Source organism: Amblyomma americanum, chromosome 3, assembly GCF_052857255.1.
Source record: "Amblyomma americanum isolate KBUSLIRL-KWMA chromosome 3, ASM5285725v1, whole genome shotgun sequence".
Taxonomy (NCBI): Eukaryota; Metazoa; Arthropoda; class Arachnida; order Ixodida; family Ixodidae; genus Amblyomma; species Amblyomma americanum.
In genome coordinates, this window is record NC_135499.1 from 221,366,364 (window position 1) to 221,389,090 (window position 22,727).

Consider the following 22,727-nt stretch of genomic DNA (forward strand, 5'->3'; position numbering starts at 1 on the left):
GCACATCCCCGAATATGAACTGTTTTTGTCTACTTGTGCAGCAATTACATCATTGTTTCTTATCTGATAAAGTGACAACCACAGTCGGAAATGGTGCGTTCAGCCAAATGAACCAAATACATGTCTTGGTTGCCCATAGAAGGATGCATGCACTGAAGTGAAATGCTCGGACTGGGTGAATGTAGTTTTCGGTTCTGCTTTTCGAAATGCTCAAGCAGGTTTTCTAGGACATTAACGAGAAAAGGCTATGTACCATGTTTTCTTATCTGTGTCTTCGCAAGTTTTCCTCTTCTTCGAATACTTTACTCAACATTTTATTTTTCTGTTGCTCTTATATCCACTTTTCTAATTTGAGTCGCTGCGTTGCGCCAGCGGCCATGCCGTTCTGCTCCCGACCATGCCGGCAAGACTTCAGTGGATTAATTAAGAAATTAATTCAGAAATACCCATTTGCTATGAGTTGCTCGTGCACGCTAAAGAACCCCAGGTGGCCAGTATTAATCCGGTGTCCTCCACTACGGCATTCCTCATAGGTCATGTGTCGCTGAGGGAAATTAAACCACACAATTTACAAATAAATTTTTTCCCAATTTCTAGGCAGCTCAAGGCAGCTTGTGTGAAGAAGTTTACCTGAATTCTCCCCATGGGTGAGTAAGGAAACATTTACAAAGGTTTAATTGCTATGTATAATGCGTGACTGGTGCCATAGGTAGAGAATAAAATTGCACGGGAACATTAATTTCCTCCTTATTACCGTTTGAAAGGATAGAGCACACCAAACAAAATGCCTTACACATCTGAGCTCTAAGCCACTTCTGCCTCAAGAACTGCCTCCAAACTACGCCCATTCTTGGCCACTTCGATGAGGAGGCGGACACGGAACTACACACCGATGCCAGCAACGTTGGTCTGGGCGCCATCCTCGTTCAGTGGCAAGATGGTGTTGAGCGCGTGATTGTTTTTGCAGGGCCGCACTCTGTCGCGATCTGAAGCGAATTATTCTACCACGGAAAAGGAGTGCCTTGCTGTCGTTTGGGCGGTAACGAAATTTCGCCCATACTTGTATGGTCGCCCATTTCGAGTCGTGAGCGATCACCACTCGCTTTGTTAACTCGCGAACCTTAAAGACCCATCGGGGAGGCTGGCGCGTTGGAGTCTCCGCTTGCAAGAATTCGATGTTACCATCGTGTACAAGTCTGGCAACAAACACAGCGACGCAGACTGCCTGTCCCGTGCTCCTCTCCCGTACACCATTGATGACACGGAAGACGATCCCGCTTTTCTTGGCGCTTTAACCACGTCCGTCCTTGCTCAACAACAGCGAGATGATGCCGAGCTACGACCCCTCGTAGAGTACCTCGAAGGTCGCACCTCGTCGCCGCCCCGCTTCTTCACACGCGGGCTATCGTCGTTCTGCTTGCGCGGTGGCATCCTCTACAAGAGAAACTATGGTCCCACGGACACTCCGTACCTGCTCGTGGTCCCAATGGTGCTACGAGACGAAGTTCTGCACGCATATGTCACGACGACCTTTCTTCCGGCCACCTCGGCTTTTCTCGCACGTTGGCGCGGATACGGCAGTATTACTGGCCCCGGCTTGCTACAGTTGTCCAGCACTACGTTAAGTCTTGCCGCGAGTGCCAAAGTCGGAAGACACCACCTGTTAAGCCGGCCGGCCTATTGAAACCCATTGATCCATCTCGAATCTCTTTCCACAAGGTCGGCATGGACTTGCTGGGACCATTTCCGACATCATCATTGGGCAACAGGTACATTATAGTTGCCACCGACTACCTCACCCGGTATTGTGAGACGAAAGCCCTTCCCTGCGGCACCGCTGCCGAAATTGCGAACTTTTTCATCTTTAACATTGTCCTCCGTCACGGTGCCCCTGCAGTCGTTTTAACTGATCGAGGCACGGCTTTTACATCAGCCCTTACTAAGGAAGTTATGCGTCTCAGTGGCACCAGTCACTGTGGAACCACTGCCTACAATCCTCAAACAAATGGACTGACTGAGTGACTCAGTAAGACCATTGCCGACATGCTTTCCATGTACCTCGACACCGACCATAAGAACTGGGACCAGATCTTGCCTTACGTCACGTTCGCATATAACACTGCTTTTCAAGAGACGACGCGCTTCACGCCGTTCCGTTTGGTGCACGGTCGCGAAGCCACAACTATGCTGGACGCAATGTACTGCCAGGCGTTTCACCTCCCTCCGTCACTGGCGCTGAAGAGTTCGTTCGGCACGCAGAAGCCGCCCGCCAGCTAGCTAGACAGCAAACCCGTACCCAGCAGGAAAGCGACGCTCAACGTTACAACCTTCATCACCGGGCGGTGCTTTACCACCCTGGCGATCAAGTTTGGGTTTGGACCCCAATCCGTCTGCGGGGTCACTCCGAAAAACTTACCATGAGCCGCCGTTGCCAGCAACGCCGCTGTTTCAGTTGTTTCAGTGTATTCTGGAGTTTTCCTTTTGTTATTTTCTTGTTTTCCGTGTTTTCATTATTTTTCCCTTGTGCTCGAACTTCTCGCTTCCGCAGAAGGAAACCTTTCTTGCTTAAGTCTTCTCGGCGAAAATCCAACCCTCCCAGCTCTGCTACATGTCTGTCACCTCTGTATTTTAACTAGCTTTTTTTAACTTGTTTCACAACCATTCTCCTTTCCCCTTAGTGGACGCCGACACAGAGAGAGAAAGAGAGAGAGAAAGTGCCTCCTCTCCCTCTGCATTTAGGACCGTAAATGCGCACATCTGTGTATTCATTCGACTTATAACCCTGATGAAGGACGGTCCACCGTCTGAAATCTGAAACCGTTGGTGAATAAACCTAGATAATCGAACCAGTTGTGACCTTTTCACTGTACAAGTTTTCACTGGCCCGTTGAGCAACCCCGACTGCTTCCACCACTATATATATATATATATATATATATATATATATATATATATATATATATATATATATATATATATATATATATATATATATACCAAAGTGATTTCTGGCAGCTGATTTGGTCAATATAATATAAAATCACCAAAAATTGAAAAACATAACAGGATTTAATTCACGACGTCTCGACTGGAGGACCAGCCTTTTTCGTACAAACTCGAAAAAGGCTGGCGAGGATGAGACAACGCGCTCAAGAGACGCCAGTTGAGAGCGCCGCACGACTCGAGAAGCGTCGTAACGAAGATGCGGCTAAAAGAAGTCGTGCCACGTCCCGGAGTGACTCTTCAATTGCGGAAGAGACCGGTTTGAGTTCTCGAGAGCGTCGGAACGAGACTCTGCGTAGACGACGTGCCGAGGGAACGAAGCTTTCGCAATTCAGCTAGGGTTAACCATAGCTAAACCGCAGCCAATTTTTACGTCAGTATCGCACTGGGCATCTTTTTACTCATAATACCCACTTTAACATCCGAGGGTCAAAGACGTAATTGTACGAATTAATTTTAGGGCCTCGAGTGGTCGAGGTTGAACAATTAGTGTTCCGTCTGTTGGTTTGAAAAACAGGCTATCATTTTATAGATCCGCTGCCCAGCAGGTGCTTTCGCTCCGTGCGAGTGGACGAAATTTCCTTTCTTTTTCTACATAGTTTTTGGTTTTTCAAGTCCTGCGCTTTGATAACAGCCGCGCGTCATCAGCCGCTCGCGCGCTGCGGTTGGTTTCGCTTTCATCGTGCGGGCTGTTTCCGTTTGTTGTGCTCGCAAAGACTGTTGCCTGTCTGCTTTTTAATCTTTGAAAGTGTTATTGCGAGTTGCTCGCCTGTTTATTGCTCACCGGGGTGCAATTACATTTATTTACAGGCGGGCGCTGGTATATAAAAACGATGCCACCGTATACCAACGTTGCCACTCCGCCTGCGTTTTCTTTGTCGAGCCGACGAAAACTGATTGCCCCTCGTTGGCGATAGGGCAAAGGATTACTGCGAGTTTTTCACTCGTTTCATTTTTCTGACAGGTCATGCACAAACACCGAGCTAGTGCTCTTGCGGGCGCTCTTATGCAGGCGCCGCTTGCGCCATGAGCATGCGCACCGGTTGCTCTGCTGCGATTCCTCAGTTTGCGAAACCCATTTCTGCATATATTTTTCATTGTACCTATTTTATTCAAGCCCATTTGTACTCATTATAAGCCTTCCATATAAACCTACACAAAAAGGGTGAATTTGAGGTCATTGAATAACTGCAGGAATCTTTCCTTAAAATTTTAAATCCGAAATGAAAGTACAGTCGCGTCTCGTTAATGCGACCCCCGTTAATATGGACGACTCGAATTATGTAGTTTTTCTGGGGACCAATCTTTTTCAATGTATTTCCGACTTGTTAACATAGAAACTCGCTGTCCGGACAATGGACAGGGGGAAAATGCGCAGTGCCCAAGAGGGCCCATGCATTTTTGTCTCGGTAATATGGACGGAGATGAAAAAAAAATCTCTATACTGCCCCGACGAGATGCTTAGATTTCTGCATTCTGAGCGTATGGCATCAGAGGAATGCAATGAAAAAGTGCGAATGGCTGAGTGATGACCCTTTTCTTTGGTGGTTTCATACTCTACATTTGCCCAATTGACGCGCTTCACTATTTTCCTTATTGCACGAACGACTGTGATGAAAACTCGCTCGGGCTTGTGCCATGCAGAAAGCTGCATTCAGCAGTGGGCGACCGACTGTGTACTGAGATACGTATAGTAGCGGTTCATGAGATGTCAGCAGTCGTAGTAGCAGTTGGGTCATTTAGCCACGAGACTCCTTCAAGCATATCACACACCACTAGGAGCGTAAAGCTGCACATTATTTCAAGCACAATAGTGAACAGGATAGTGGGTCTGCAGCTCCGAAAATCGTGTCTAAGTTCAACTTCGCTGGACACCAATATGCACATGCAGTTGCAGGCCTTAATCACAACATATTTTGTGTGTTTTTTTCTTCGTGATTCCTGATCACGGGCAGCTCGCTTTATGAACAGTTTTGCTCGGGAACCAAAGTGTCCATATTAAAGGGGCTGCGAAACACTGATTGAACGGATGCCGGTTACGCTTTAGATGGATTCTTTATGTAACACAGATGCTGACTCAAAAAGAATTACGAGAATCGATGCATAGGAACGGGAATTATTCAATGAAGAAATTCCAAAATACAAGCAAACAAAATGCTGCCCTCAACTCGATTTTCGCGCAGCTTCCCATTCCCATTTCACTCTCCCAATGACGACACCGAGGTCGACCAATCAAAACAGCATATCTTAGCACGTGGCGGAAGTTTCCACTCCATGGTTGCCTGTTCTCTGTAACTCGTTCATGCCAAGGCTGGCAGCGCCGTTTGCATGGTTACAACTACCATGTGAACGCCCAGCTGACCCAGCGATGCTTCACCGTCACGTCGACGGCGCAGAAGGGAACACTGATCAGTGACGTTCCCGTACTTATGGATCCGAACTCGAGCGCGAGATACTGCGACGGTGTGGCAGCCTGCGCAAGATATCAGACACATTTAGCATAGCGCGTACCGCTACTGCTTACCGCCAACCATCGCCCGTCGCTTGGCCGCGGTGAGCAACGAGCGCGCGCTGTTGACGGGAACGTGGCGCCATCTGGCGCTACCGCCCGGTGATTCTCCACAAACTGACGATGCGCACTGCCTGCTAAATGTGAAACGAACGGATCCTTCCATGGGACCGAAACGAACGCTTGTAGAGTGCAATGGCTCGATCGCATCGATTGCGCAAAGCCGCTCTCAGATACATAGAGAGTAGCCATAAGTGTTGAGTCCTAGGTCGTAGGATGTTTACAGAGAGGCGCAAACTTCTTCGACGCAAAACAGTAGCCAGTGCCTCTGGTGGCGTGTTTTTGTTTTACTTGATTTACAGTGCTTTTATCTAGGGCAAACAAGCTGGTTTTGTTAATGTAATGTAAAAGACAAAAAACTTGACAAAACGTATCTCTAGTTATTAACCAAATTCGCAGTATATTTACTCTTTGTCCAATCATCAAGCTAGTGCGAGGGGATGTCATATCCGCTGCTAAAAACCGCCACTGTATGGTGACACCGTCAGCGCCACGAATTTGTTTTTGCGAGCTAATTAAAATATTAAAAACCACAGTACACGCGGTACGACCGATGCTAATAGCATCACTATAACTCATTCTATGCAACCAACAGGCAAACCAATGCACTGAAAATGTGTTTCGGGGCCCCTTTAACGAGGGACGACTGTGATCGACTTTGAAAATTCACGCTTTGTGAAAAAGAATAAACCAGAAACGGATTAGTTTAAAAAAACTGCAATTTTTAACGATGCCTATGCGTGCAATTCTTATTTTGCTTGAAAAATTGGATGGCGATGGGTTACGCTTTTGGAAAAATAACTGCTACCTAAAAATTGAGCTTCATTACTGCTCCGAGTCCCGGGGAAGCGAAAAACAACGCAGCCCTTTAAGCATTGACCAGGAGCACATTGGCAGACAACAACCCGTCATGAACTCATGATGGCTCGTTGGACTTGACAAGCTCGTCAGTCGTGCGGTCGAACACTCAAACAAGTAGAACCACCAGCGAGTAATCCGCAGCCACTGTGCCTGGAACAACGCAAGCACCGAGCAACTGCGCCCGTCCGCTGCGATTCAAAATGGCGTCGCAGCGAAAAAAGGCGGCGTGGGTAGGGTCCCTAAAAATACTTGCTAGTCTGTCGTTCGTGCGGAGCTCTCTACGGAACCGGTTGGCCGCGCCTCGGATGAATGCGCAGGGGGCGCTGCACACATTCGGAACGTCGTGCCTGCAGGGGCGGTCGTGCCGTGGCTGCGGAAGCGATGCGCGCTGCTTCTTGGTCGCGAGCCCATAATACTGGTGTTTTTTTGCCAAATCCATGAACGCTGATTGGCGTGTGTGTTCATAAGGACGTGTCATCGCGTCATGTCTAGACAACGTGACAAGCGCCACATCTTGCCAGCTCAATGCTCCATGCATTGAGCATTTGTAGGCAAATGGTTTAACGCACCTGAGGGTCGGGTGCACGCTCAAACCTATACGAGAAGCTAGGAAAATGGACAGCCAGAGTGTTTCGCTAAAATCCATGCCGAAGATCACCAGCATGCACCTGAATCACAATTCTTTTGAGAAAATGGGTGTTGCTCCAGCATTCCAGCTATTTGGTGATGATATGATTAGAGATCTTTTTATTTATCGCACCCAGTTAGGACGCTCTTATGACTTCGTGGAAGGCACTGAATCTTTTGTAAAAAGAATGAATAAGCTTATTAGTATAATGACTGCGCGTGTGCCAAAAGCAGCGTTATACCCGCAGTCACCAAACTTTTTTTAAACGTGTTTCTTGAACACTTCGCAAAGTGGGAAATTCATGCAAAGGCCACAATGCAAGATTTGATAATGCTGGCTTACTGTATCCGTCTGACCCCTTGAAGAACATTATTATCACCGTCGTGAAGACAACTTCACCACTTATTTTAGTCTGAATAAGTTGCGCTAGAAGAGCATTAATTGTTGACTTCGCTGATATTTTAACACGTATATTTTCCGCCTCTGGCCTGTGTGAAACATAAACGTGAAATTGTAGATGGCATAATCAATTTCTATATTCTGCTTCGCCTGCGCTTCTGCATGAAGTAAATCAATGTTGAGAGGGCTTGCAAGAAAGAGCAGTCGAAGCTGTTAAAGATGAGAAGATACCAGTATGTGGTGCAAACAAAAATGTGGGCAGACTGAGGGCAAAGTGATGGAAATAAATGTGTTTAACAATGGTTTTATTTTGTGCTATACATTATACTGATCCTTGGGTATCTTTTCCCTGACATTACGTGTGACCTACATAGCATGGGCTAACAATATGCCATTTTACCAAGCACGGGATTCGAAGAACTACTTACAATGCATGCTTGTGTTCATTACTTCTGTAACTCGGTTGCCTAAGCACTATAAGGAATGCGTTCCTACAGTTTCCCTAAAGCACATGATTTACAGGACTCAGGTTCTCATCTTACATGTTTTAATTGTGTGTGCATCTAGAAGTTCTCAGTGTTTAGTCTTTATAGCTTCAGAGTCCGTAGAAGTTGAGATCGGATCAATAGCATGAATGAAAATGCCGCTATCAATAGCGCTCTGTTGCGCGCACACACGGTCATGTGGTTTAGAATCGTCGGTAATGTTCTTGATGCAAGGATATTTTTATTTAAATTCCTCAGAAGACAGTATATGATACGGCATGGCAGCAGTATTGGGAAAGGAGAATAGGGTGTAAAAATAAGTGGGCTCGTTTCGCCTTCGACTCTGGAGTACACGCACAAAATTTGTTGGCAAGAAAAAAAAATCGTTTGCGTCGCTACGCCGATGACTGAACTGCGCATTGAAAAACCGCGGCTAAGCTTAAATAAAAAAAAAAATCAGTGCAATCGCATGCGTAAGTCACCTGAAAACGCGCAGGGAATTCGTTTCGCGGGGCGAAACGCGCGCGTCTACCGCAGATGCCGTGGCTGGCATGGCACACCGGTTGCTCGCAGCGCCACCGCGGCGGTCATTCATCAGCAGCCCCCGCCGCAGCCGGCGGACGGCAGACTAGCAAGTATTTCTAGGGACCCTAGCGTGGGTGCGGTCCAACGGTGGCACCACTCTGAACGGTGGCGCTGCCATCGAGGCACGCTAAGGATGGGTGGATAAGGCTGAACCCTTTAAATCGGGCGGTGGCTCAAGCCACCTAGCCATGACTTGTGAAATTTTACTCTTGTCTTGATTTTAGCCGCCAGTCAGATAACCTTCGCTTGGTTACTTCTACCCGCTTAAAATCTACTTTCCCTTCACTGTCCTTAGACCCCAATGCTTTGGATAAATCAGCCCCGCTGCTTTCCACTGTAGGATGAAGCCCTTTACAGAAAAATATCAAGTGTTCAGCCGTTCCCTCCTCCTCCTCTCCGCACGCAACGCACAACGTGTCTATCTCGTGGTACCTGACTCTAAAAGTCTTAGTCCGCAAAACTCCCGTCCTGGCCTGAAACAACAGAGCTTCTCCTACAATTATCATAGATATTTTCTTTGGCAATCTCCTGCTTAAAGATCCTGTATGTTCCCAGTGCCAATTTCGTCAGCATCCCTGTTTTCCACCGAGCTCTCTCTGTTTCTTTAACCTTTTTCTTAACCGATAATTGCTGTTTTGCCCCCCTACTGCTGTCCAGATATTTGCTTGTCAATTTTCTAGTTCGCTTTCTCTATTTCGTGTCAACATTCTTTATATACAGGTATCTGAAAACTTTCCTAGCCTACTGCTTTTCCCCCATTTTTCTCAATCGCTCCTCAAATGCTATCTTACTGCTAGCTTCTCTGCTCTCGAACGACGTCCATCCCATATCCCCCTGCACCCCCTGATTTGGTGTATTGCCATGTGCTTCCAAAGCTAGCCTCCCTACGCCGCGTTGTTTGATTTCTAACCTTGCTTGAACATCTGCTTGAACGATCGCGCAGCGGAGCAGACAGGAAACACCCCCAGCGCGCAGGCCGTACAAAGCGCGCGCCGCGGCCGCTACTCGAGCCAGGCCGTGGGCTTTGATGGGAGTTTGCCGCTCTAGGCGATAGATGACGCCACTGCCGTCTCACCCGTCAGGAGCACGCATAATTACGGTGCTGGAATCGAGGCACCGTAGGCGATGGGAGGGGATAGCTTCTTGGCCCTATACGGGGGCTGGGATCTACGAGCTCTCTACCAATGTGGCGAGGGCTCCTTGTCACCGAGGGTATCTGTTGATAAACCGTCGTCGTCGCTTCTGACGACGTCGTTGTTACGACAGGCGTCTTGTCTTCCAACCTTTCCTCTCATATCTCTTTTAAATCTTGTACTGTCTGCCCGTGGTAGCGATTGTGACTCAGTTTGAGCCAGTGGGCAGGCCCGTGCACTTTCGTTTTCGTTTTCATTCATTCGCAACAAAAACAACAGGCATCGTACTAGCACGGGGATATCAGGCCCATCGTTAGCGTTATACATACGACTGATCCATCCCAGACCGGCCTACTTGCAAAGGAAAAAAAAAATTACAGGACGATCAGACATCTAATGCGACAATTCTGCGAAAGCAGTTGACGGTGATAGAAATATCTTTATTTTATACAAAGCAACATTGCTGTCGATGGGCTCCTTATTTCAGGGGTTCATTGGTGGCTGCTGCCTTGTGGTCATGTTGAAACAGCTTCTGCTAATGAATGCTATTACTTAAAGCCGAGGCATTACACCACGACAATTTTTCTGGAGGGTGAAGTTGGACGGAGGTGGATAAAGGGTGCGTGTGGGGCAGCCCCCTATCTATGGGAGTGGTGAGGTGACTGGAGTGTGATGCTTCTGGAAGGCAGCTGACTTTCCCACCACGTCGCCGCCGCTTTTTTCTGCTTGCGGTGAGTGAAGTGGTGGTGATGGGTGGCACTTTTGGAGGGTTAAACTGGTGGAGGTGCCGTGGGGAGGAGGATTGAGGATGTCAGTGGGTGGGTTGGGTAGGAATCCATTTCATAGCTAGGGAGGTGCAGTGGGGTGGTGCTTCTCTGCATCTGACCTACCTTTCATTGCGCCTCCCCCCCTGCCTCACTTTTACGCCACTAACCCTCCATGTCATCCGCCCTGGATGCGTTGATATATTATTTATTGCCCAAGGTCTCTCAGGCAGGCTGTGATCATATTTACTCGTTATGGATATGGTGGCTGCACCTTGCCAACACGTTTCAATTAACTGTTCAGTCTCGTTCTGTCTCATGTCATTAGTGGTCAATTTCCTAGTCCTAACTTTTTCTCCATTGTAAATCATGTTATCCGCGATAAAACTGCAAACAGAAGCTCGAATAAAATATGTACTGAAAGAACCTTAGCTGACTATATCCCTTCGTTCGTATTTCTCATGCGCTCTTCGATTTATGTTTTGCTCTGAGCCACCAGGAGATGCCGAGCCATGCTGCTTAATTCACTCATATGTAGCGATTGCCGTGCATGCGTAATGCCAATTTTCCGATTGGCATTACTCCATGCGATGTTATGCCAGCAGGTGCAAGGGGATTAACTCATCATCAGCCTGACTACCTCCATTGCAGAACAAAGGCCTATCCCATGTCTCTCCAATTAATCCAGTCCTTCGCCAGCTGCGCCTACCGTACCCCCCCCCCCCCCCCCCCCCCCCCCCCCCCGCAAACTCCCTACAATCTCATCCGCCCACCTAACTTTCTGCCGCCCCTTGCTATGCTGCTGCTGCGACATGAAAATCGTGGACGCCTTTGGCTGGAGGGCTTCCTTTTAGTACGTGGCCTTCGCCGCTTCGTTCTTGAGTTGTATACCACTATAGCGAAACTGACTAGAGGTCAGGGCTTTATTTGGCCTCGCGGGCTCATTCTTCAGCGTTTCGCGAACATCCAGAGCTCCACCCACTTGAAACAAGGGGCGGCACATCTCGGTGCTCCAAATTATGTGCAAGGCCGCAGAGAGAAGCGTAAGTGGCGTAGAACAATTAACACGAGTTTTCTCTTCCGCAACAGCAGCACATATGAGGGGGCACTTCCCTTTCGGCAGACCCGAAACAAAGCAGACACGGGAACAGTGAATGATGAAAAAAATGAGCTCAGTTTTTAATCGTAACTACAACAGGATCAACAACTTCAATATATCAGCACTTTTCCTCTTATGTAAGTAAATTCAAGAATGAAAGGTCTTCTTCAGCAGAGGCATCTCGATGGGCAGTTTTTCATTTCATTCGCAGGAAACAGGCATGAACTAAGAGAGCTGAATGCTTCCGACAAGGAAACAAAAGTGCCTCTGTACAGACGCCTTTAAGCGCGTCTTATCTGACCGTCAGAGCGAAGCTGAAGTAAAGAAACAATCGTCCGTTTGTGCAAGTAGTACTTTGTTAATGGCAGGTAAGTGCACACAAACCAAAGAATGCGCTTTTAGCCCTGCAAGTAAATGCTTTATGCAAGGTCACACGTTGCAGGCATTGATTGTGGCATCTGATCTTCAAGTGAAACCAGAAAAAACTGCCGTCGAGAGGCCTCTACCGCTAAATAAAGGAATGAAAGCAGCGCTCAAATTTCATCAACATGGAAATAAACAAGCAGCAAAAGCGGTCTTGCGTAGGCCGGAAAGAGAAATGTTTCAAAAAGCTTTGTACCGCGAATTACAGGTACCGCACAGAGTATGTACTTTGCCTGTTATACCAGTCGATCATTGTGCGGAAATCAAAATGAGGGCGCCACACTCGCTTGAACAGAAAATGGCATTTAGTCTCGCTCAAAAAATACGCAGGAAAGTGAAACATCAAGCACAGTAGAGCATACACAAGTGGACATGTGTCCCAGTAACGTTGAAAAAATCAAGCTGCACTCCTTTTAGGCAACTTCCTCACTTCACTGAAAAATACGTCAGAGAATTGGCGACATCGCATGTGGACAATGAATTTATCACTATGTTAATTTCCAACTGGGGTCCGAAGTACACTATAAGCAACAAATGAAACGCGAAAAGGTCACCTGAAACACAAACAGCAAAATCAGAAGATCTCAGCCGGGGAAAGCTCGATACTAGCGCAGGTTATTTCACTTCAGAGGAGCGAAGACTCTCCTTTAAAATCGGTAATCAACTTTGCTTGTATTTTCTCTGCACGAGGCAATATGTGCGCTTTTGTTTCAGTTTTCTTGTTCGCGTTTCATTTGTAGCTGACAGTATGTATCACGCATGGCGACTCCTCTGTTTCAGAGGTCACGAGTCAGATATCGTGTGCCTTCTCAGAAAAACAATACCTCGCAGTTTATTCACACGCGCGTGCCTCTATACCTATAGATGCAACGCCTCCTTCATGAGTCTGGCGTGTGACTACATGAAAACGCGGACTGCGTCGAAATTTCTTCAAACGCCCACGCCAATCAGCGTACGTTTACGTCAGTGTCGGTGGAACTGAAATACCGTACACATATTGCGTGTAATCATTGCAACGAGTTGCCGATGCTCTAACAATTTGTTTGTCAATCACTTCGGCCAACCCTGACTCCACGCACAAGTTACAAACCGCTCCATAGGCAGGAAAGAGTAAGCCGTCAAACAGAATCGGAGAAGTGACGGCGAACAGTGCTGGAAAATGTTGCGTAGCAATAAGTTATAACTCTGGTAATAACTTCTGAGTCTTTGGTTTTCTTAAAAACTTGCCTCAGGGCGGTGGGCAGCTATCCCTGCTCCCCGGAACAGCTGTTGCAGACGGAACTTCCATCGACCACAAAAATGACACTTTTCGTTTGCGCCCAGGTCTCGTACTCCTAGGCAGTCGTTAATTGACTACAAAACTGACTGCTGTGGAGACAGCTTCGAGACACTAGCGCACATCATTCATGCACAAAGCACTCATGAGCACAGAAAAAAGAAAAAAATAGAGAAGCAGCATTCGGAATAATTGTAAAAACATTTCTTTTTGTGCCGGAGCTCCCACTGAAACACGGTGTGTGGACACTGTGGTGACATCGAGGATTAAGCGGGATGAGTTTCCTTCACATCTTGCACACCTGCAGTATCCGTCGCGTAATGCAAAACGAACACCGCAGGAAAAAAACAATGCACCGATAAAAATCAGTATCTACATTTCGTCTCGCAGTGCTATATCCCAGTAACGCAGTTACATCCCATATTGCAGGTTTAATGTATACATGGCTTTCCACCGAGAACCAAGTCCAGCAGAGTCGAAGCTCATGAGTTCTCCGGGGCCCTACACATTCACTCCGTCACAGTATACTCAGATCAGAGGTGCACACCCTGGCTGAAACAACACAACGAAAAACTAAGTGAGGCCTGAGCCGGCAGCAAGTCCCTCCAGTCAAACTGGCATGCCAGGACTTTGCATCTGTTTGAGCATTACAGCTACGCGCAGCGTCACTCCTGCTACATCGTCATGTACACGCACGCACCCGCCACTATGCACGCCCAAAGCAGACTCGAGAGCGCCGCGGTTTATTGCGAAGTAGTCCATTTGGAACGTAGATCAATGTCTAAGACCGAAGGAGTGTCTAGCTAACTCCTCACATTATGTCTTGCCGCCTACGAGCACTGCACGCATATTATATACTGTGTAAAATTCCGGGTTGAGTTTCGGAAGGACAACAACTAGTGCAAGTGTGGAAAGGAAGCTAAAGTGTACTCTGAAAGTGACAAATTAATCCAACGTTGTGGTTAATCGACGGCTTGTGACGATCTAAGCAGAGGACGCAAATCGAAAACGGAGAAAACAAACAAAATTGCACCTGACTCGTTCATTACATTCTAGTGAACCCCTTGTACAGGTGGAACCCCCAAATCATGCATTTTCGAACCATGAAATCAAAATAAGTACACTAGGACACTTCAGCTCGCACAAAAACCCATGTGCTATCTATAGACTGATCGTTTGCGTGCTTCGACCGCAAGCTCCCACTAAGTCTTAACTAGCGGACTCGGCGCACATCCAGACCCGGCTTACTTTCTAGCGTTTTCTGGCTCATTCATAACTTGGGAAAGTACCAACAAGCGTAAATGTCGAAATGTACGCGCCAAATTTTCTGAAAAAAAAAAAGAATTTTGGCAGCCCGTCTTTTCATGCGCAAAACCCTACAAAAGCAGTGGTAGCGCCTGCGCAGGTTTCTTCGCACGAACAGGGTCCGTCGTTCATGCACTTAGCTGCGTCACACAGCTTGTGTCGTCTCACTGCGATAGCCAGTCCGCGCAGTCAGCACCACTCTGGCACATCCAGCCGCTCGAAGGATCTGAGGTGCGCAGTCCATGCACCGACGACGGCTGGAGTGGTGACGCCGCAGTAGCTGAGCCGATCAAAACACAATCACCAAGCCCCCATAGCCTCCGACAGGCTCTCGCGCACACACACACGCAAGCACGTGACATACTCCATGCCGATGCAGGAAAAGATGGCGGAAGGTGGGACGTTGCTTGCAAGGAGTGGCTTAAAAGTCGTTGAGTCAGGTGGGACGACGGAGGTATTACGCAGTAGTCACCCGCAAAATAGAAAACAAAAGATAGGCTGTGCTGGCCCACGTCAGTAAAGAACACAAAGACTCAAAAACAGGCAACGCCGGGAAAAGTGCCGCATCGGCGTGGCGATAACATGCGTTTGCGAGAAAACTGCAGAATGCGTGATGGCTTAGCCACCTGCACGCTTAAGTACGAAAGAAGCAACCGTTAAATACAACAACTGGAACAAGCATCAAGCAGGCTGTCTTTTTGAAGAAGTGCGACTTCGTTTCCCGCTCTTGTTTTGCCACCAAAACCACTCAAGCTAAAACCAGCCGAGAGACAAACGATCAAACTCAACGTTTAACCCAAGCAAGTCAGTTAAACGATCACAAAAAGTTTGCACTTTGAGCTTTTGTCTTATTTCCTTGTACGTATGTGTCGCGTACGTGCTTCTTGGTCATTTTACTTTTCGTATTGCTTAAACCAGTGCCTGTTTCTGCACTGTGACCTGATGATGCATTTATGGCGAATTTAGTCGCGTAACCCTATGGTCACGACGAAGCCCTTTCAGCCCGAGTAAGCGCCATTTTATAGCCAGTGAGTAGAAACACAAATAAGAAAGCGAGCTCGCAAAACACATCTACCACCACGTTCACTATCGAGCCACACGGCAGGACACCTTGTCTGTTGCAAAACACTTTTCGGTCAAAGGTGGCATCAGCAAAGGAAAGAGAAGGGTAGACGCAGCACCTGCCATGTTCCGGCACAGTTTTTACTACTCGTCCGCGGTGCACTGCACTGCCCAGAAGACAACGCGAGGAGGAAATCGGTGGCTAACGAAACGAGAACACCGCCGGCTACGGTGTTGCCACACACTCCGCGCACTGTCGCCGCAAAGCAGTTGCGTTGCCATTTCCGGTGTATAGATTGAGCACAGCAATGCAGAGGAGGGTTCCCCGTGTTGCGTCCACAAGCACTCGAAGAGGCGCCGCCTCTTCTGACACTCATATCCCGAGTCACCGTTTCCACGACAGCCGGTGTCCCTCAAGCCGGCACACAGTCTCCGAGGCCTGAGAAGAGAGCTATACGTCCGCGCGACGTGAACATTGCGGTGCGATGCCATCGGAACGCTCGAGACGGCTGCAGATTGAACTCGACCAAGGAAGCTGTCGCACCTGCCCCGTGGTCAGGCGCTGACGTCACTGTTGACGTTTGGTCGGTGAAGGAGGCGAATGCTCGTCGCAGTCGCTGCGATGGGGGCGCGTGCCGTAACGTCGCTTTGCACCCATGGGTTTACAGAGGGCGCCCAGTGAAGCACGTCGTATCGAAGTGTACCACGCAGGACGCCACGGTTTCTGTCGCTCGCACCCTCGGGCTGTCCGGGCAGTGATGCGAAGGAGGCGGCTAGGGGACCTCCGGTGCCTACGAACGTCCCAGGACCGCGACGGCCGCCGCCGCGAGCAGCAGCAGCGCGAGCCGCGGCGCCGAGGCCGACCAGGCGGAGCTGCACTTGAACCGGCAGCGGGTCTTGTACACGTCCGCCAGCAGGTTCCGCGCCACGCGAAGCAGCGTGGACACCAGTGAGCTCACTTCCTCCTTGCAGCCCGCGTTGCTGGACGCCGCCTGCAGGCACCGCTCCAGTCGGTCCAGCGAGCTGCGAAAGGGAGCACGTGACTTAATTACGCACTGCGACGAATGTGGGTGTCACAGCCCTCGTAGTAATACTCACCGGCTGACCGTCCGTCTTACTGACGACGACCAAACTAACACTTATACCTACAACTCAGCTCACTGAGTTCATCCATGATGTTGCAGAAGGTATAGATAGGGGCGTGCAAATGGACGCGATTTTTCTTTACTTTCGCAAGGCTTTTGACGTGGTTTCGCAATCTCTGCTCTTAGCTAAGTTATCATATTTAGGCAGACCCTCTAGACTTCTTGGATGTATTCAAGATTATTTATATGCACGGCAACAAAGGGTACTCATAAACGGTATCACTTCGCAGACTGTTGAGGTTTTATCGGGCGTGCCGCAAGGCTCGGTTCTTGGGCCTTTGTTATATTTCTTGTTTTTGGAAATGATTTGCCGAGCGCACTGTGCTTCCGTGTTAGGCTGTACGCCGATGACTGTGCTGTTCACCGTCCTGTCACGACCACAAATGACACCATTCTGTTGCAGCCTGACCTTGACAAGGTATGTGCGTGGTGTGACAAATGGAAAATGACTCTCAACACAAGCAAATGCTACCTCATGCAGTCCACAAAAAAAGAATATATGGTGCAACTATAATCTAAATCATTCCGTTGTACAGACAAAGGACAGCGTAAAGTATCTCGGTATCACATTTACAGCGGAGTTGGATTGGACTGCACATGTCGACACGATAACTGCCAAAAAGCTCCCCGCTTTCTCAACTTTTTTCAAAGGAACTTTAAACATACAACTCCACGCCGGAAAAAAAAAAAACATTGTACATTACGAATGCCAGACCAATTCTTGAATATGAATGCGTAGGTTGGGATCCGTTCATAAATATTTTAAAAGACAACTAGAGCGAGTTCAGAAGCGGGCAGCAAGGTTCGTAACTGGGATATATTTATTTATTTATTTAAAATACCTTACAGGCCCCATGGGGGCATTGTGTAAGGGGGGTTACAAAGTAAGCAGCCTTCTAAAGTGGTATACAAAAGATACACCTCAATACAGGGCTCATCAACATTACTACCAAGCTTTAAGCTTTAAGGTTAGAAGCACTGAACTTGGGGAAGCTCTTGGTTGGAAATTATTATCCCACCGAATAAAGGTACTGAGAATAAAGTTTCTGCATGACATCTACAATAATAAAACCGGAAAAAATAAAAGTGTCTACTTAAGGAAGCGTCACAACGTTTCGATTAGAAGGGACAATACGATGAAAATCAGAGGGCATAACTGCCGGGTTAATACACTTAAATGTTCCTTTTTCCCCAACACAACAAATGACTGGAACCTCCTGCCTAATGAAATATTTGAGAGTGGGAATTTCCAGGCCGCCACTGAAAATGTGATACTCTAATACTTGCTGTTCTCAGTGTTGGTTCTGCGTCTCAGGTCTATTTCGAATGCTGCTGTCTTTATTGGAAGTTCTTAGCATTTTTCTGTTATTTTTGTTTTGTTCTTTCTTGCTGTATTGAATTCTTTCTATGCTTACCGTTAACGTGCTTAACCCCCTACAATAATACCCCTCAGGGCGCTGTAGGTACCTTGAATTAATAAATAAATAAAAAATAAATAAATGTAGATAACACGGACGCTGACGGTGGTATGTGCCTACAGCTAACCATGCAGGGACGAGTTGCTATAAGACCACGATGGAATGAGAGCGGCTGTGTATGAAGCCGTAAACTACGAGAAATGCGTGGTCGCGAACTGCTTCTCGTTACCGATAAGAAAACAAGTCATCAGCAGCAGCAATAGTAGCTGCCCGGTGCATACAAAGACGAGATCCCTGTGCTCTGCTGCTGCAACCGCTGCCAAGGCGACAGCGGTTTGCTGCAGGAATAAGTAGCTGTTTAGTATCGCGCTAGGGCCTGTACAATTACGAAGCGAGGAGATGAATAAAAGAGGAAGCTTTCTCGTTTTTGCCGTTTGCTCGAGACGTAATTACCCATTACATTTTATTCACGGCTAAACAATTCCTTCCTTATCAACTACTAATGCATCTACGTCGAGCTCATAATGGACAGTTCAAAATGCAAGAGAGCAAGAAAATGTAATATCACGACCAGAAAACACTGCCGAGACTCGACCGGCAGCACTCGAAGAGGATCAGAGCGACGCAATGGCACAACCAGCTACTCTAACTGCAGCGACCGTTCGTCACCGAGAGCTTTAACACAGTGGGACGTATACCGTAATATCGGTCGCCTTCTACGCACGCACAGCGGCAGGGGCGGGGACAGGTGCGTGCACCGCCAGAGTCCGGTAATCTGGTATACGCCTGCACTAGTATGTTTCCGACGGATGGTACTTTTTTCTTTCACATACCCACTAAACTAAGTAACGTCGTTTAACGTACACGGTAGAATGTTGTGCATTGTGTTTAGAACTTATCCGTTTAAATGCGAGTATTTCCTGCACTACAACAAGCACAAAGCGCTCGTGCACTCTGCATTACAACGCGACATGATCGTGAGAAGCATTCTGCACCGACTCCCCGGCCACAGCGCGTCGTTTGGCCAGCTCGCAAGCATACAGCTGGGCGGAAAATTGACGCTCTGTGTGGTCCACCCTTCTGCGCACAGCACCCTTTGCAGGCATAACCTGCGATGGCGCAACTCAGGAATTCACATAGACTGACGCCACGATAAAAAAAAAACACTCATACAGTAGGCGGAATCTGCCGCAACGCAGAGCGCGTGTGCTTGAAAGAGAGAGAGGCAGGGGAGGAGGAACTAGCGGCACACTGAACACTCGCCTTCCAAGCCCTTTTCCTCAACCTTCGAGCGCGCTTTTAAAATACGGTTGAACGCGTAAGTGGCACAAAGTGACGGGCGTTGTAATCACTTCGCAATCTGTCTGCGGCCTGGGGGGAGGAGAAAGGCAAAACGCAACTGCGCGCGCCGCACGCGTCACGCGCTGTTAGGCGAACGAAGGCAGCGGGGCGGAGCGAATACAAAGAAAGAAGAAATCTAAAAGGCAAACAGCCGCGCTGGAGAACAAAGCGCACTTATCCTGGACGGTTTCCTTTCGGGCACACAGCAAGCCAAGCACTAACTGCGCCCGCGGTGTACGTTAAATGGCGCCAATAAAAAGGCACAAACACGAAACGCCAAGTTTAGAAAAGAATAAGCGAGAGACGCCGACAGGAAAGGGGAACTTCCCCAGGCAAGCGGAAAAAAGGACGCGCATCCTTCCGTGCCATTTTCGCGCCGCCACTGCTGCGCCCTGTTCGACCCTGAAACGTCCGCCGCGGGGATCAAGCCCGTCACGGTTCGTTAGGTGCCTCCCCTTTGCATGCCTTTTGTTTCGGTGACAAACGCCGCCATGCGCGAAAATCGCAATAAAAACACGAATTGAAAGCATCCAAACAAATTAGAAGCGTTCGCATTACTTTGGCGATCAACAATCGCAACCACTGCGCTGCGTTGGGTACAGAAAGAAAATTGCGAGATGAAAAAAATAAATGGACAACCTTGACAAGACCTGATAGCAAGAATCAGAAGAAGATAAGCATGCAGATTCTGCACTGCGAGCACCTTACTGCGACCGAAGGGCATCACGAGTAGGGCAGGCCACAGACAATTGCCCGCTCAAGCTCCCTGCATTCCCTCCCTTTCGCTCTCCTTATCTGGTTGGTTCGGATCTCGTGCCTTACAACTAGTTGCAGCTGAAGGTCACAAGCGTGTGACTTGCTGCCCTTTTGATCAAGCTCTGCAGTAAAGCCCACTACCTGTGGTGACGAAGCACAAATGAGCCAACTGTGATCCACAGGGGAGTGGCCACAGTTACGAATGGAGCCGATGCTCCGAGCTAAGCTCGGCTGCTGGCCCGAAAGAAGCGGGTTCGATTCCGGCTGCGGAGGTCGCATTTCAATGGAGGCGAAATTCTAGAGACCCGTCTACTGTGCGATGTCAGTGCACGTTAAAGAACCTCAGGGGGTCGAAATTATCTGGAGTCCTCCACCACGGCATCTCTCATAGCCTGAGTCGCTTTGGGACGTTAAGGTCCTTAAACCTAGACCAAACATTTATGAATGTATTTACGAAGCTGAGGAGAAACTGGAGTCTGCATGTATCGATTGACTACCGCGTTCTAATGAAAAACGGGCTACTTTCCCTGCAAGCGAAGTCTTTGTAAGCTGAAAGGTTAAAAAAAATGAAATATAGATATAAACACCCCCGGCCGTTTTCGAAAGCTGCGTAAATGCTGTGACGTCAAAACGGCATATTATTTTCTGCGGACCCCCAAAGTTAGGCTGCAGCTTCCATTCACCTCCAAAGAGTGATCATGGAGTCCTTCCAGGTCATGACGTCACGAGCTCGATCAAGCGGCGGGAAGAAGTATCAGCCAAAGTGCTTATTTGGGCTCGCTGGTCATTAGTCATGTGCGGCATCTTGACTGGCGCAAAAAGACACGGATGTGGGGGAGAAAGACGGGACAGGACAGGCGCGTGTCGTGTCCTTCTCCCCGTGTCTTTCTGCGCCAGTCAAGATGCCGCACATGACGGGGAGAAAGCGTTCCACCTCAAATCCAATTAACTCAGCGATAAATCCGTCTTTTGCTGCTTAACAAACATAAAAAGAGCCAGAAAGAGTAACAGAATCGATTTTCACCGAGAAAGTAAATTGGACGGAGGCGCCCTGAGCGTCCATTTAAACAGCAGAAGGAAAAAGAGAGAAAAGTCCGCCAACAGACATAGGCTGCAAGCGGGATACTGGCCCGAGAAGCCTGTGTCATTGCCGCAGTCATAAACGTCCTCGCTCGGCAGTACTGTACTAGCAAAGACACCTGCGCGTCTATCCGTCCGCCGGTGAAGGGTGCTGGCGCAGAGGTGTCTGCGGTGCTCACAAATACGGCGTTTCCAACTCTTAAAACCTCAGCACAAGTGGGTTGGGGCAACCTACACTCGCACCCTAAGCTGCTTCTTCTCGTTCCCTTCTGCCAATCCTTTAAATTATTCCATCTTTCTCGGCGCGGTTCAGGCCTGCGTTTCCAGTGAGATAGTTACCACTCATTTTCTTCCCTTACAGCACCTTTTCCTCATTTCGGCCGCACCTGATTTTTTTTTCTGCGTTGCGCTCCAGCTAATCTGCGACCTGTGCGCCATGCACAACTGGCCGACTGCGGCAGGCAGCCTTCACGGCTTTTATGATGCCACAATAGTGCAGTGCGACCGAAATATATCTGCTACAGTGAATAACTGCACAGGCCGAAAGAAATACACGAAGAGAACGGCACTGCACAAAAAGACAGGTGCTCTGAATAAGAGCCAAGAATGTGCAGCACCACAAGCTGCATTCGCTGGACTGGACAATGGGCCGTTAAATGTAAGGCGATACCGGAAAAAATACCGAAAAAACATATACGATTACTACATCTGCGAGGCTTCCTACCGCATGGCTGAGTACCCAGAAATATTTGTTGCAAGAAGTAATCGAGGCGACAAGGCAGGGTTCATTGAAGCTACACGCAGGTTTCCCAATAAAGCGAGCAAAAGCATCGCCCCGTCGGCTGGCGCGTGACAGGGACGCGCTCCTCGCGACGAGTGACGACGGCGTGTCACAACGACAAGCGCCCGCCGCCGGCACGCGCGACTCATCGGGCAGCTCTCGTCCCCGCAAAGACCAGTGGCCGCAGAGTAAAACATGCTCGCGACAGCGCAAAGAGACGGCCGCGCCGTCCTCCTCAGCGGGGGGGTGTCATGCGCGAGCGCTATTCTGAGACTCGTTGGGGAGGAGATGACGACCCGGAGGCTGAATGGCTCGCTTGCGGTTTCTGCAGCCGCGGTTGGCACGACCCCGGGTACCGAGAAATGATTGCGCTTCGCTCCCTGGCAAGGAAAAGTTTGAAGGAGACTCACGGGGAGAGCGAGCGAAAAGAAGACGGCCGAGTAATGAACGCTGCGGCTTAGACTGCGCAGGTCGGGGTTCCAGAATGGAGGGGGGGCTTCAATGCGCGAGGACTCGTTCGCCCCCTCCTGCGGCGGTTGCCCTGCGATCGCAGCTGTCGCGACGGCGTTCCGCGCGGTTTGCCGATTCCGGCGCCCGCATCGGTGAGCGCGCGC

General features: G+C 48.7%; 1 protein-coding gene across 2 annotated transcripts in view; it reads right to left on the reverse strand.

Annotated features, from left to right (window-relative positions):
• Window positions 1–11,582: 11,582 nt before the first annotated feature.
• Window positions 11,583–22,727, reverse strand: part of LOC144126140 (uncharacterized) — a 256,379-nt gene continuing 245,234 nt past the window's right edge. For both annotated transcript variants that reach the window (XM_077660106.1, XM_077660105.1), the window contains exon 3: window positions 11,583–16,615. In XM_077660106.1, coding sequence (XP_077516232.1) covers window positions 16,384–16,615 — 232 coding nt within the window. In that variant the 3' untranslated portion in view covers window positions 11,583–16,383. The remainder of the gene's footprint in view (window positions 16,616–22,727) is intronic.